Source organism: Passer domesticus, chromosome 13, assembly GCF_036417665.1.
Source record: "Passer domesticus isolate bPasDom1 chromosome 13, bPasDom1.hap1, whole genome shotgun sequence".
Classification (NCBI taxonomy): domain Eukaryota; kingdom Metazoa; phylum Chordata; class Aves; order Passeriformes; family Passeridae; genus Passer; species Passer domesticus.
Genome location: NC_087486.1, coordinates 4,595,876 through 4,609,210, shown reverse-complemented (window position 1 = coordinate 4,609,210; position 13,335 = coordinate 4,595,876). Strand labels below are relative to the sequence as shown.

The window sequence follows — 13,335 nt, the reverse complement described above, 5'->3', positions numbered from 1 at the left end:
AGAGCCAGCTCTGCTGTAATGAAGTCATTAGTGAAGAGCTAATTAGTAAGAGCAAAAGGATTGGCCCAACTCTGCCAATTGGAAGCTGCAATGAAGATATTGTTGACTTAATTAGCAGGTTTAATTGGGTGGAGGAAAAAAAGCAAAAAGAAAAGTTTGTATTTTTCAAAGGACTACATCAAAACTGTTTGGGATTTTCCTTTTTGCTTGTTTCCTTTTATTCCTGACAGGTTTGTGTGGGATTCATGCCTAGCAGTGAGAGGTGCCAGGTCCCTGTGCTCTGTGCTGGGGCGGTGACAGCCACGGGCACTGGTGTGGGACAGACACAGTCTCAGCTGAGCAAACCCAGCCTGGAGCCCACAGGCCATGTCCCCTGTCTGGGGACTCTCCTGTGCCTCCCAGCACCACCAGAGCAGGGTGAGGACAGGGCTCTGAACCCAGGACACACCAAGGGGGACCCCAGAGAGGAACCTGCCCTGCCTGCCCAGCTCACTGGGACAGGGTGCTGGAGGGTTCAAGAGTCTCACCACAGCCCTGAGCACAGCCAGAGGGGAAATCCAGAGCTGCCAGACCCTGCTGGCTTCTGATCCAGTGCTGTTCCCACAATGTGCTCTGACCTCAGGCTCTCATTGCCCAGAGGTGCCGAGGCTGGCACTGGTGAGCTCCGGGCAGTGGAGAGAACAAACCCTTCATGGATTGGGATCTCTCCCAAAGTCACTGCAGCAGAATGGGTGAGGAGCCCAGGGAATTACACAAAAACTCTGCAGTTTATCCCATTGATGATCCTCTAGCCTCCATGGACAATCCTTCTCTTCCGTAAGATTTAGAAATGAGTGGTACATGGGTTTGTGGGGGCAGAGTAGGGAAATTTCCCTCTAGGCTGGTCTTCTGGGCATTCTCTCACCTCTGCTAATGCTGCAGTATTTCTTTGGAGAGCTGAGACAGCACACCAGTCATTTCCACACCTGGGAAATACCTAACTCCTGTTGAAATGCCTTAGGATGTGGCATAAAAAGTCCAATTGCCAGCAAAAAATTACAGATTTTATTAACATATTCTCCAAGGGTTATTCAAACATGCTGAATCACAGGCGGTAGTGATAACCCTCAAGTAATCTGCATTTTTGATTTAAACTCACAGCATTCTTGTTGCTTAATTTTTCTATTAATTACATAAAAGCATTAAAATCTGTATTTTATGATTCCTTTTCTTTCTTTATGGCAGTTTGAAGACAGGCAGCCTTCCATGTGATCTCTTCTGTTCCTCAGAGTACAAGTTGTATTCAAGGAAGAGCATTAGTAAAAATGGAGAAAAACAAATTCAATTGTGCAACACGGTGCTAGTAAGAAGGCAGATGCCAGAAGCACCCATGAATAATGCATAAAGCCCCTTCTCAAATAAGCTTCTTTATGCAGTGAGTTTTAAGGGTGATATGGGAAAATTTGCACAAAGATTTTAAATTTTCATAGTTGAAGCTTTGGCCTTTGTTTTATACCCGCTGATATTTTAAGGGCTCACAAGTATCTCTCAGTGCAGCTTGGAACAGGCCCTTTTTATTTCCCATGGCATCTGCAGGTGATGTAGGAGCTCTTCACAGGGAAAAAATGTTGTTTTCTCCTTCAGCACCACTGAAAACTTTGTCAGTCTCTTCTGGTGGTCCAACACTGCAGTGAGAAGCACAGATCACTATGGATGGGGCAAAAGGGCATTGCTGCTCCAGAGCATTCTTTTTTTGTTTGTAACATCAGCAAACTCCCATGGAAATGGAAACCTGAAGCTACTGAGCCCAATGATGCAATGAACTAACTCCTACTTTTTGCAGCAGGGAGGTATTTACCTGGCTTGCATTCTTCTCATGGATAGGGAAGGGTTGTTTGAACCCTGGAATGGCAGCTGCAGGGTAACCACTATGGCATTCAGAAAAGAATCTCTCCCGAGTCTCTGTCTCCATGTAGAGCAAGCAGTGAAGGACCAGCTACCACTGAAAAATTATTGCTCTTTGGAAAAGGGTGATGCTTCACTGGATTCTCCTGTGGTTTGCCCACAGAATTTTTTTTTCAAGATAAGCCAGAAGATATGAACTTATCAATTGCATTTGCAGAAGGTATCATGTCCTGGTACTCAATCAAAAAGAAAAGCAGATGAAGCACTTCCTTAAGCTGTAGTCACTACACTGTAGTATCAATTGCTTAATTTCTCCATTGCTCTGTTTCTGTTCATTCCTACACAGAAACAGCATCCAGGAACCACTATTGAATTTCTGGAGTGAAGTTACCTGAAGTTTCCTCCTAATAGAACTTTGGTAATCAGCACCACAAGCCAATACTGCACCCATTACAATCAGTGGCCAATATACCTTCCTGTCTCTAAGAAAAATTACACTGGAACTTTTAATAGGAAATTATAAAATGGATTACCTTTTTACTATAAACTTCTTTGTCTGTTTACCTGGAAGCAAAATAATATTAATGTTACAACAGTAAAATGAAATCTATAATTCCAATGTAACTGTCAAAAGAGCTCAGAAGCAATGACAGCAGGTTGCAAAATTTCTGTGGGCTAATCATAAAGAAAGGATCCCATCCTGATTTCAGTTACACCATTGTCTTTTGGGAGCATTTCCAGGAAAATTATGGAGCCACTTAAGTATAAAGAGAGAGCCAACAGGATGAGCCAGCCCTGCAAGAAGTGAGGGAACAGGTTCTTTGCACAGGCTGCCTCCTGTGCAAATCAACTCATCTCCCTGGCCCCCTGATGCTGCACAGTCCTGGAGTAAGGACAGCAACTCCCACAAAATGAACACAGCACTGGCACCAGGACCATGGCAGAGCTCCCAGAACAGCCAGGGACTCAGGAGGACATGTGCATCAGGCCAGCATTGGAATCATTGGTCTTCAGGATACTCACGTTTCCAAATCAAAGACACCATCAGTATGAAAAGGATGGACCCCGCCAGGACACAGGCAATGAGAATGGCAGAGCTGGGAAACTGGAAGGGAGAAGAGAAAGACTGAAAAGGCTTTGGGAGCACGTTTCCTTCAGAGCTGTTTGCACTGGAGGGGCTGCACTGGTGCTCAGAGCACTGGGCAGTTTGCAATGCTGTTCTGAGCTTGCCTGTACAAGGTGCTGGGAAGAGACATCGAGTAGATCATGATAAACAATTAATTACCCTTTCAGTATCTAATAAACCTTTCTGAAATACTGCAACCAGATTCAGCCCATTTAACATGAACTTCTCAATAAGGTGCCCAAAGTAGAAGTAGGAGCCCAGTCACCCCCATCCTCCTCTTAGGGACAGGGGAGGTGCAACACCCTCCTTCCTAACTTGCCTTTTACCTCGAGGATGTAACCTCCCCTCTCTCACAGGGATGCCAAGGGATCAGTTTTTTTGAGGTGTCCTAATCAGATGGAATGCTCAGGCTTTGGCTGTAGCCACTGAAAAGAGGAACAGGTGACTCCTGAGCTTCTAAATAACAGTTCAAGACACTGTTTGCAGAAGCTCTCTCTGTAGTAGGAATACACTGAAGATCTCTTGCATGTCCTGCTGTCCTGATTTCTACTCAAACACTCTTGAAACTTACAGGAAGTTTTACCTTATCTCCTCTATCTTCATATTTCCCAGCACTGCCATCTGAATTTGCTGAAACCTCTGAAAATGAAAGAGATTGAAATTATTACTGGCACAGCCATCTGAAAGAGTGAGGGCTGCAGTGGCTGTCACTGCTTCAGTCGAGGAGTAATGAACTCTCAGGGAATGAGAAGGGCAAAAGCACCTGGCAACCTGAAGAGAAGGATCAGTTTCCATCACAAATGGTGGTGGAGGAAGCTGTGAGAAACCCCAGCCTTCATCAAGAAGGAGGAAAACCCAGGGACACCTTCCACATCCCAGGTTGCTCCAAGTCCCATCCAGCCTGGCCTTGGACACCTCCAGGGATGGGGCAACCACAGCTTCTTTGGGCAACCTCTGCCAGGGCCTGCCCACCCTCTCAGGGAAGAATTTCTCCTAATATCCAATCTAAACCTACCCTCAGTCAGTTTGAAGCCATTCCCCCTTCTCCTGACACTACATATTCTTGTAAATATTGTCTCTCCAAGATATAATCCCCCCATTGCTATTTTTCTTTTTTTTTTTAACATTTCAGAGTATGTTATCTCATTAATAACCAAATCTGCCCCAAATATCTCCATTCTGGCCAGCCCCCTGTGAGAGCTGTGTTGATGTGTCTCCACATCCCCTGTGCTTGTATTTTATCAAAAACATGGACAGAGCCTGGGTAGCTCATGCCAGTGTGAGTAGAAATTTGCACAGGAGTAGAAAAGAGATTATGACTAATAAGAACTACAGCTAAATAAAATACTAAGAAATACTAAAAATCCTGGGGATGTGTGAACACTGCATTTTGTCATATGCCTGTTTAATGACACTCCACTCCCTCAGAGCTCTGCACTTCAGAACTACCCCAAATCGACAAGAAATGCAGATGTAACAGTGACAATGCAGGTCCAACAAGTCAAAGTTAAATTTTATGGCAACATGTGCAGCCTGGCTGATGGACCAACTATTGCTGCTCACTTTGATACTCAAAAGAGCAAAGATATTTTTGGGGTGTGAAGTATGGCTGGTGCTGGCAGGGTTGTAGCTGGGGGAAAGCAAGTGAAGAGAGAAGAGACATTAAATCAGAGCCATTAGATCAGAAATTGCTTGAGGAGCCATCCACCCCAGGCAACCCAACCTATCTGCCAAAAATTGCTCTTGGAGATGGAGGGCTCTTAACCCTGGGTTTCTCTCCAGCTGTTCTAATATCAACACAATGTCCAGCAACAAATCAGCCTTCCCTTGCCTTACAGCAAGCTGAGCTGGGTGCATTTAGTGCATTATTTCACAGAGTGAACAAAACAGAGCCAAGAACTGGGCTTGGCTTATGGCTCTCACCAGACACCAGCAAATGGTGCTGCAGCATTTTCACACCTTGTGACAGCCCAACACAAGGTTTTGCACGGGTGGGAGTGACTCACACCAACAGGGCACATCTGCTGCTGTTGCTGCTGTTGTGGTGGCTCTTTCCAGCTCACTGCCACAACTCAAGCTGCCCCAAGAATCCCAGAGCTCAGACCCTTTGTAAAACTTGATATTTACAATGACAAAATACAGGCATTATCCATCACCCCAGAAGGGAGACAAGTGACACTGGAGTGAGAAACCCTCACAAATGTTCAAGACACCAGTTCTGTGAGCCCTCTCCAGGGGCATTAAGGAACACTCTTTCTGCTGTAAGACTTCAGGTCTATCAAAAGAAGACCTGCAAAAATCAAATTACTGTGGGTTTAAAAATTGAGTCATGGCTCTTACTGGAACTAAGAGTCCAAATACAACATGTCATCCTTGAATTTTAGCATTAAATTCTCTGTTGAGAGCACAACACTTAGAAAAGATTTAAAATGGAAATCTCAATGGACTCACAGTGATGACAAATCAGACATCTGAGAATTCAGCCACGTTGAAAAGTTTGGTTTTTGACTTCTCTCAGACCCGAAATACCTGACAGTCATGAGCAATTCAAAGCCAACCTCTTTTGGAGGAATAAAAGCATGTTTTTCTCAGCTGTTGTTACATTGTGATTTCAAGCAATTGCTGTGTGGACCCTGGATACTGCCAGATGCAATGAATAATCACTTTGTTTATGCCAATTTTTTTAATTTCTCCGAGAAAGCAACTTCTGATCTTGTAATGTTCTCCTACTCACCCCTGGCTGACATCTCTTTCATCAGGACAGAGGTGGCGGTTTCCTCTGCAATTGGAAGTGTACCTGGGAATTCAGTAGGCACTGAAACAAAGTAAAAAGTAATGCTGATAAAGATCACTAATTAGAGGGTCTCCACATGGCATTCAAATCTGTATAGACATCAATCTGTGGAAATGAAGTCAGTAATGTGGATGAAGTAGCAACCCACAAATGGTTTGATAACAGATCACTCTGATCACTAAGAACAGCAGCAGCCTTCATATGAGATGAGAATGTAAATACTCAATTTTTGAATTGTCACTATTTCTCAAGCAGAACATACTCCAAACTAAACTTTTCACCAGACAATGTCAATTGTCTTTCCCAAATCAAGAAAAAGAATTAGTGCACAGTTCAGTGAATCTCAATAACTCCACTTCAGGTGCTGGGCTTCACATTTATTTCTGTTGTACTTCATGAGGTTCCTGCCACATTATTTCTCCATGTTAAAGCTCCTCTGCAGGAAGCCTGACCCTCTGCTGCCTTTGCTGTTCACCCCAATTTTGCATCATCTACAACATCTGACCTGCCTTTGCCTAAACCCCCTGAAACACACCCTTAGGCATCTCAGAGAGACCTTCCCAGATACAAATATAAGTATTGGAGAGTCTCTAGGATGCCAGCCAGGCTAACACAGACCATCTCTGCTCCACAGAAAAAGGGAAGGATTGGTGCTGGTTACCCTCTGTGCTTCCAGGGAGTGTGGAGCAGAACATGTCATCTTCAGTTGTCACATCAGCTGCTTGGGAAGTGGTTGGAAAATCTGGGAAAGCACTCGTTCCCACCATAATCTCAGGAAAAATATAATTTTCTGTCCCAGCAGTTGTTGGAGGAGCAGAAGTCTCCCCTGTAGTTACTGCTGGAGACTCAGGGGCTGTGGTTGCTGGTGGAAGGGTGCTGGTTGTCAGCAGGACTGTAGTCTCTGGTGTTGGCTGGAGATCAGATGTTGCTTGAGGAGCAGAAGTTGTTTCTGTAAAATGTGTGGAGAAAACAGGAGCTTCTGTTGTGGTGGTGGTGGTGGTGGTGGTTGTGGTGGTGGTGGTGGTGGTGGTGGTGGTTGTGGTTGTGGTCACTGGAGGGGCTGCATGGATAAAACACAGCCAAGGAAAAAGCCAGGTCAGAGCATTCACAACCAACCCTGAGGGAAGCCAATGCAGAAATTAATAAAAATTATCTGGCTGCTAAAATACTGAAAATGAAGGTGGATAGTTACTACTTTAATTAGCTGAAAGCATGACCAGTCCGAGAAATTCACAGATTTATAGATTTGCTTTTCTTTTTATAGTCTCAAACACTCCCTCCTTAACCATCTTGTAGAAATGGAAGGGCCAGAACCTGGTGTGGTAGAACCTCAAAGCTTGAAAAATTTGTTATTTTACTTCTCAATGTCCTCATAAAAATGCAATTAATAAAACAACTCTGTTTTTCAGCTACAATCTTCTTGCTAATTTTTGCAACTGGTTCTTTTTTCATGGCCTGTTGCCCTCAGCCTCAGGGGCAGACAAGCAACTGCAGCATTTTACAACCCTCACTCCTGTTGTATTGTTTAAAAAAGACAAACAAATGTGCTGTGAACATCAATTGCACTCTGTAAAAGCCAGAAAAAATTGTTTTTCGGCTTTGTGGAGGGTGAGTATCATCTCTTTTTTTTTCTGTGCAAGACTTTGCTTTATCCTGCAGTTCAAAAAAACAATAGGAAGGGGAAGAAGCCCTTCAAGACTCTGAGACAGAATTTCCAAATATGTGGATGTTGAGGACCCACCCTTAAGGGGAAGGAAGCACCCTTAAGGGTGGGCCATCCTCATGTGTCTCCTTACAACATGAATGAAACTAAAGTCTTCAGTGTTGGGTTGAACCTCCAATGAAAAACTGAATTTCATTGCAAGAGCTCTTTAAATTATAAATCCCTTTTTAATTCCATCATCTTTTAAAAAGTCAAGCCAAGCTATACAACGAGAAATGAAATATTCATTTGAAAGGCAAAAATAAAGGGTAAAATTTAGGGAGTTGTTTTAGTTAAACTGCACATTGACTGTGACTCAAAAAAAAGACTGGATGTGGCACTTGGTGCCATGGTGTAGTTGAGGTGTCAGGGAACGGCCTGGACTTGATGATCTTGAGGGTCTGTTCCAACCTAGTGATTCCGTGTGACTTCTGTGACTCTGTGATCTCCCTTGAAAAATGTGTAATTTGGGAACAACACCTTTGGCCAAAAAAACCCAAAAAAGCGCAGACAGACCCCAATTTTCACCACCCAGGGAGCGGGTTGTCCCTGCTGGCCGTGCCCCCAGGGCCCCCAGACCCACCTCTGGCCACCTCCAGGCGGATGTTGCGTTTGATGTCGTTGAAGAGGCCGGGGATCTCCACGCGGCAGCAGTACACGCCCGCGTCCTCCGCCCTGGCCGCCCCAATCGTCAGCGACACGTCTCCAAAGAAAACATTCCCCCGCAGGCTGTACCTCTGGGACGCTCTGAACGCCACCTTGGTGCCACTGGTGTGCAGGATTTTGTTGGTGCACTTCGAATTCGGGCAGGGGCCCCTGCCCCAGCACATGTCGGAGATGTCCTTGCGCCGCGCCACGCGGTAGGAGCAGGGCAGGGTCACAGGCTGTCCCTCTGTCCCTCTGACAACGGGCTCGGACACCGCGTGTGCTGTCAGGGAGAAGGAGCAGAGGGGAGTGCTGTCAGCCTCTGAGGGTGGCCTACACAACACAGCGAGTGAGCAACGTGTGAACAAACACTCCTGCCTGCAGGTCACAGCTGCTGATCCCCAAGGCTTCTCCTGCAGCTTGTGCACCCAGGCACCACAGGCCAGGAGCTCTCAGGCTTTGCTTTGCTCCGCTCCTTGCTCTGGTCCTGGTCAGCTGCTCAAAAAATACATCAGACGTGGTGAGCAAAGCTGGGGTCTATCACTGGCAGCCCAAGCACAAACTGGGCCTCTGCAAATGAAGTTTGAGAACTCTGCTCCCATCCCATCTCCTCTCCTAGGAGGATGTTTGAAAGCTGTTCAGAACCCTGTTGTGAAAGACATCTGGTTTTCTCAGCCCACCATCACCTCCTTCAAAAAGGAAATGCTGTCACAGTTGCCTTTCACTGACAGTCTCAAAAGCAGAGTCCAAAATACCTATTCATGTGTGAAATTAGGGCCTAATTAAACTGGCACAGCAGTGGGATCTGTCTGTAGGAACCTGTTCTCAGAAAGTGCACTGAGCAAGCCCTGCCAACCAATCCCACTTACTTGTGGAACTCTCTCTACAGAGAAACGTTAGTTGTTGGTGTTATACTGATTTTAAAAAGAGCACATACACACTTTCTTTGTCCTCTTACTCTTGGTGACCAGCTTAGGTTCATGTTTAGAGCCAATACTCACCTTGGCATCTGGTCTTAATATTTGCAATATATTATTCTCTCTTAACTGTTTATGATGCTCCTATATTGCCTTAAACTAGAGATTTCTTCTTCACAAAAGGCACTACACAAAAAAATTCCCAGACAGGAACAAATCTTTCCTGGTTTACATTCACCTGGTCTATGTCAGTCTTCCTACCTTTCTTCTGCCCCCATGTTATCATTTACACACTGTGGAGCAGGAACTGGGGGGACCTGGGGGAGCAACCAGACCTGTCCTCCAGCCCTGCAGATCTGGTGTCTCATGGCCAGCTTGCTCACCCCAAAGAGGACTTGCTGCTGCTGCTGCTGCTGCTGCTGCTATTATCACCAGCTTCGGCCCTGGTTTGCCAAACATTTCTATTTTGCCAGCTGTTTGAATGCCTTTCCTTTTTGGCACGACTCCCAGGTAGCAAACAGATGCTTCCAACTGTGTCCATGTCTCTTTTGTTTTCTCTTTAGTGGACTATTCCCTAGGTGAGGCTTTAGTCTGTGGCAGGCTGCCTCATGACTTGTTATTGGGATGACATTTCAGATCTGTTATTGCTCATCCCACTGGCAAGAGAAGCCAACCCATTCAGGTTTCCACAGCTCCAAATGCTGAAAGAATAGAGGCAGACAAAACAACAGGCAATATGGCATGAAGGGCAGGAGCTTCTGCAGAGAAATGAAGGCAGGAGATGCCAGAAACTGAATTCCCGAATACAGGATAAGGCTTTGCGAGATGGTGGCTTTGGCCCCTGGAAAGGGAAGGTTCATTTGCCTTGAAACAGCAAAACAGAGAAAACAGCTTCTCTCTATGGAGACAAAACCAGACATGCAGTTGACCTTGAAAGTATTTCTGTGAGAGCAAGGGGTTAGTCATGAGCAGGTTAACACGTTCTTTCAAGAAGGTCCATCAAAGATATGTGCAAAACCAGCTAAAATTGTTGTTAGAATTCAGGTCACTGCTTCTTGAGGAGAAATGGACTTGTCTTCTGCTATTTCAGCCCATTTCTGCACAGAACAAAAGCAGCCTCATTAAGCAATCCTTTAACAAATGAAAATTTGCCTGCTCTTCTCTTTGAAAGAAGCAGAGCCCTGAACTTAGTAAATAAATAACTAAGTAAAAATTTTGAAAGAAGAAGAGGAAAGACAGGAGGCATCAGAGTGTCTTCAGTGCAGTTTCCCTCTAGTATTCCTGTTAGAAAGTTACAGGTTTTGCAGTTTCAAATCCTCTTTCAATTTCTGTGAAGCTAATGTTGCCAACATCTGCCTGCACTGCAGGCTGCTGAGGAGAGCTCAGGATAAGGATTAATAAGGATTAAATAACTTACTTCTCAGGTGCAGCCTCTTCTACAGACTCATTTTCCAAAGGAAATAGTAAATAGGAGGGAATGAACGTGTCTTTGCAATTAGGAGCTTCCTGAGACCCTGCTCTTCCTGGGAGGGGAATCCTACCCCTCTCCATGGCCCCGACCTTCCAGGCAAACAGGTTTGATCCAGGCTCTGCCTGGCTGTTCTTACTGAAGTCTGTGAGGTCGTTCTTAAGTCCTTCATCAGAGAGAGAGAAATGGACTGCAGAAGTTTAATATCCCATCCAAAATAGACAGAGGTATTCATAATTGGTCAGACCATACAAGTATACTCATATTTGTGTACAGTCTTCCTCAAACCCACCCTCAGGGGCACCTGGCACTAAGCAGTAATTCCAGCAGTTGTTCTTGTAGTTGTCTTCTCTCCCACAAACTGTTAATTGAACGGACAAAAATATTCATCCTCCAGCCAGGACAGATGTTTGATAAGATTTTTTTTCCCTTGATTTATTCCTGGAATAATTTTCCTACTTTGCAGAAGATATTTAGAATCTTTGACCAATCAATCCTTTTTATTTTTTTCCTTACTGAAGCTTCTTTACTGATGAGATTGCAGAGAGTATGACTGATAAACAGAAAAGAAGCATTTAACTGGCTATTGAACCTCAAGACAACTCATTCTCAGCATGGAGCTGAGTTAAAGAGCAGATAACAAAAAGCCATTCTCATTCTTCAGGAGCTCTGCAAGGGAAGAGAGAACAAGGGAACTAACACAGAGGAAACTGCACACATTTTTAAAAAGTGAAAAAGCCACAAACCTCAAGCAGTATTAACTCATAAATAAGAGAATTTTTGAAGTTCTGTATACAATTATGATCTTTTTCACTGTTTTGTTTTCACAAAACAAGTGTTGCTGGTTTTCATTTGAAAACAATGTTAGTTTCCTGAGCAAACACACAAAAAGCAGGTGAAGACTCACCTATAAAGATCTGTATCATCATCCAGTGAAACAGCACAAAATGGGACATTCTGGCTGACAGAGACACCAGGGCAGCGAGTGGAAGCAGAGGAAACCAGATCTTATCCTTTCCTGAGCCTGAGTGAGTCCCACTGAAATCTCATTTCTCCATTTCCAGATTTTACACGCTGCAAGTGTTTCTTTTCTACGCTTCCGGATAGGAACTGGCCAAAGAGGGGATCTCCCGCTGTGCTCAGGGCTCTGCAGCTCCACTTGGGGCACTCTGGGCAGCTCTGGGCCACACAATTTAAGGACATTCAGGTACTGCAGTGACAGAACCAGAGGACACAGTCTCAGGCTGTATCAAGGGCAATATAGTTGGATATTAGTAAAACGTTTTTTATGAAAAGAGTGATAAAGTTCTGGAATGGCTGCCTGGGGAGGTGGTGCAGTCACCATCCCTGGGTGTGTTTAACAAAGCCTGGATGTGGCACTGGGTGCCAGGGTTTAGTTGAGGTGTTGGGACTGGGCTGGACTCGATGACCTTTAAGGTCTCTTCCAACCCAGTGATTCTGTGAGTTCTGTCAATGTGCTCAGACGAGGCCAACTGAGCAGGGGCTGGAATGAACACAGAATGAATTCTGTGATTCTGTGAATGTGCTCAGACAAGGCCAACTGAGCAGGGGCTGGAATGAACGTCCTGTGAGGAGCAGCTGAGGACTCCAGGACTGGAGAAAAGGGGGCTGAGAGGAGCTCAGAGCTCTCTGCAGCCTCCTGAGGAGGGGACATGGACAGGGAAATGCTGATCTCTCTGGTAGCCACTGACAGGACACATGGGGATGATTCCAAGCTCACCAGGGGGCTTTGCAGGGGACATTGGGAAGTATTTAGTGACAGGGCAGTAAACCCTGGAACAGGCTGTCCTTTTCACCTTTCCTCTTCCAAGGCACTCAGCATGGTACTATCACCAGAAATTTCAATATTCTATTTGCTTTGACATTCCTTGGAACTCTTAAGGCCCAGTTCTGTTCCAGGGTCCTGAGTGGCAAGAACAAATTCTGTGTTTTTACACCCCCAAACATTTGGCATAGTCTCCCCTCAGATTTTGTCTTCATTTACACATACTTAATCCCTCATTTTCCATGCTTTTTTCTGAAGACCCCTCTCTTTCCCCAGCTTCATTTTCTGTTTGCAAAGACAGCCTTGGAGGAAGTTGTTGCAAATATTTTTGTTGCCAAAACCACATCCTTCCCAAAGAAATGCAACATCATCTTCAAGAAATACATTTCACTCCTTCTGACTGTTTTATTTCTTTCTGACCAATTGACAAATAAGTTCTCTGGAAGTTCTCTGGAATAGCTGGGTAATAAAGCAAAAGTAATTCAGGGCAGTAAGGTCAGGAATGAAGAATTGCAGATAGACAAAATTCTGTGCACATAAATGCAGCACAGTGCAAATGAGTGCAATTTCAAGTTCAAATGATAAAATGATGGGCTGTTAACCAGGCATTACATTTTTAGTAATGAGATTTTGGGCTTATCATGATAGTCAAGCCCATGAAAATATCACCCTTCAGCTTGCTAGCACTGAAAAAAGCAAATAAAATGTTAGCAGTAAAGGCAATGAGTAAAATACCTAATTTGCTATATTCCACCAGGTTCAGTTCATACAATGGCCAGCCCCAGCTGCTCTGTGAACAGAACTAATGAAAGCTGAGGTATCCAATATCCTGGAGATTTTTTCCCTGCAATGATCATAGTTTCTCCCATTACTGACCACCCAGCAGTGGCTGTGAGCTGATGTACATCTGATGCCAGTGCAGGGAGCAGCTGAATCTCACCTGGGGCACAAAGTTGGGTCATTATTCAGCTACAAATTCCCATGAAGCTTGTCCAGATAGAACTGGCAACCAG

At 44.8% G+C, this 13,335-nt stretch overlaps 1 protein-coding gene across 2 annotated transcripts; it reads right to left on the bottom strand.

Moving 5' to 3' along the window:
* Window positions 1-1,021: 1,021 nt before the first annotated feature.
* Window positions 1,022-11,635, bottom strand: LOC135280041 (T-cell immunoglobulin and mucin domain-containing protein 4-like). 2 transcript variants are annotated; one of them, XM_064387752.1, is made up of 8 exons: window positions 11,444-11,635; window positions 8,090-8,434; window positions 6,466-6,864; window positions 5,745-5,825; window positions 3,582-3,649; window positions 2,908-2,989; window positions 2,418-2,448; window positions 1,022-1,664 (listed from the first exon to the last, which is right to left on the bottom strand). In XM_064387752.1, exons 1-8 carry the CDS (start codon window positions 11,490-11,492, stop codon window positions 1,592-1,594), a joined length of 1,128 nt encoding a protein of 375 aa, XP_064243822.1. In that variant the 5' UTR covers window positions 11,493-11,635; the 3' UTR covers window positions 1,022-1,591. The 2 variants fall into 2 exon arrangements, with proteins under 2 accessions (XP_064243822.1, XP_064243821.1); XM_064387751.1 differs by having other exon boundaries at window positions 3,594-3,649; window positions 11,444-11,547.
* Between the last annotated feature and the right edge of the window lie 1,700 nt (window positions 11,636-13,335).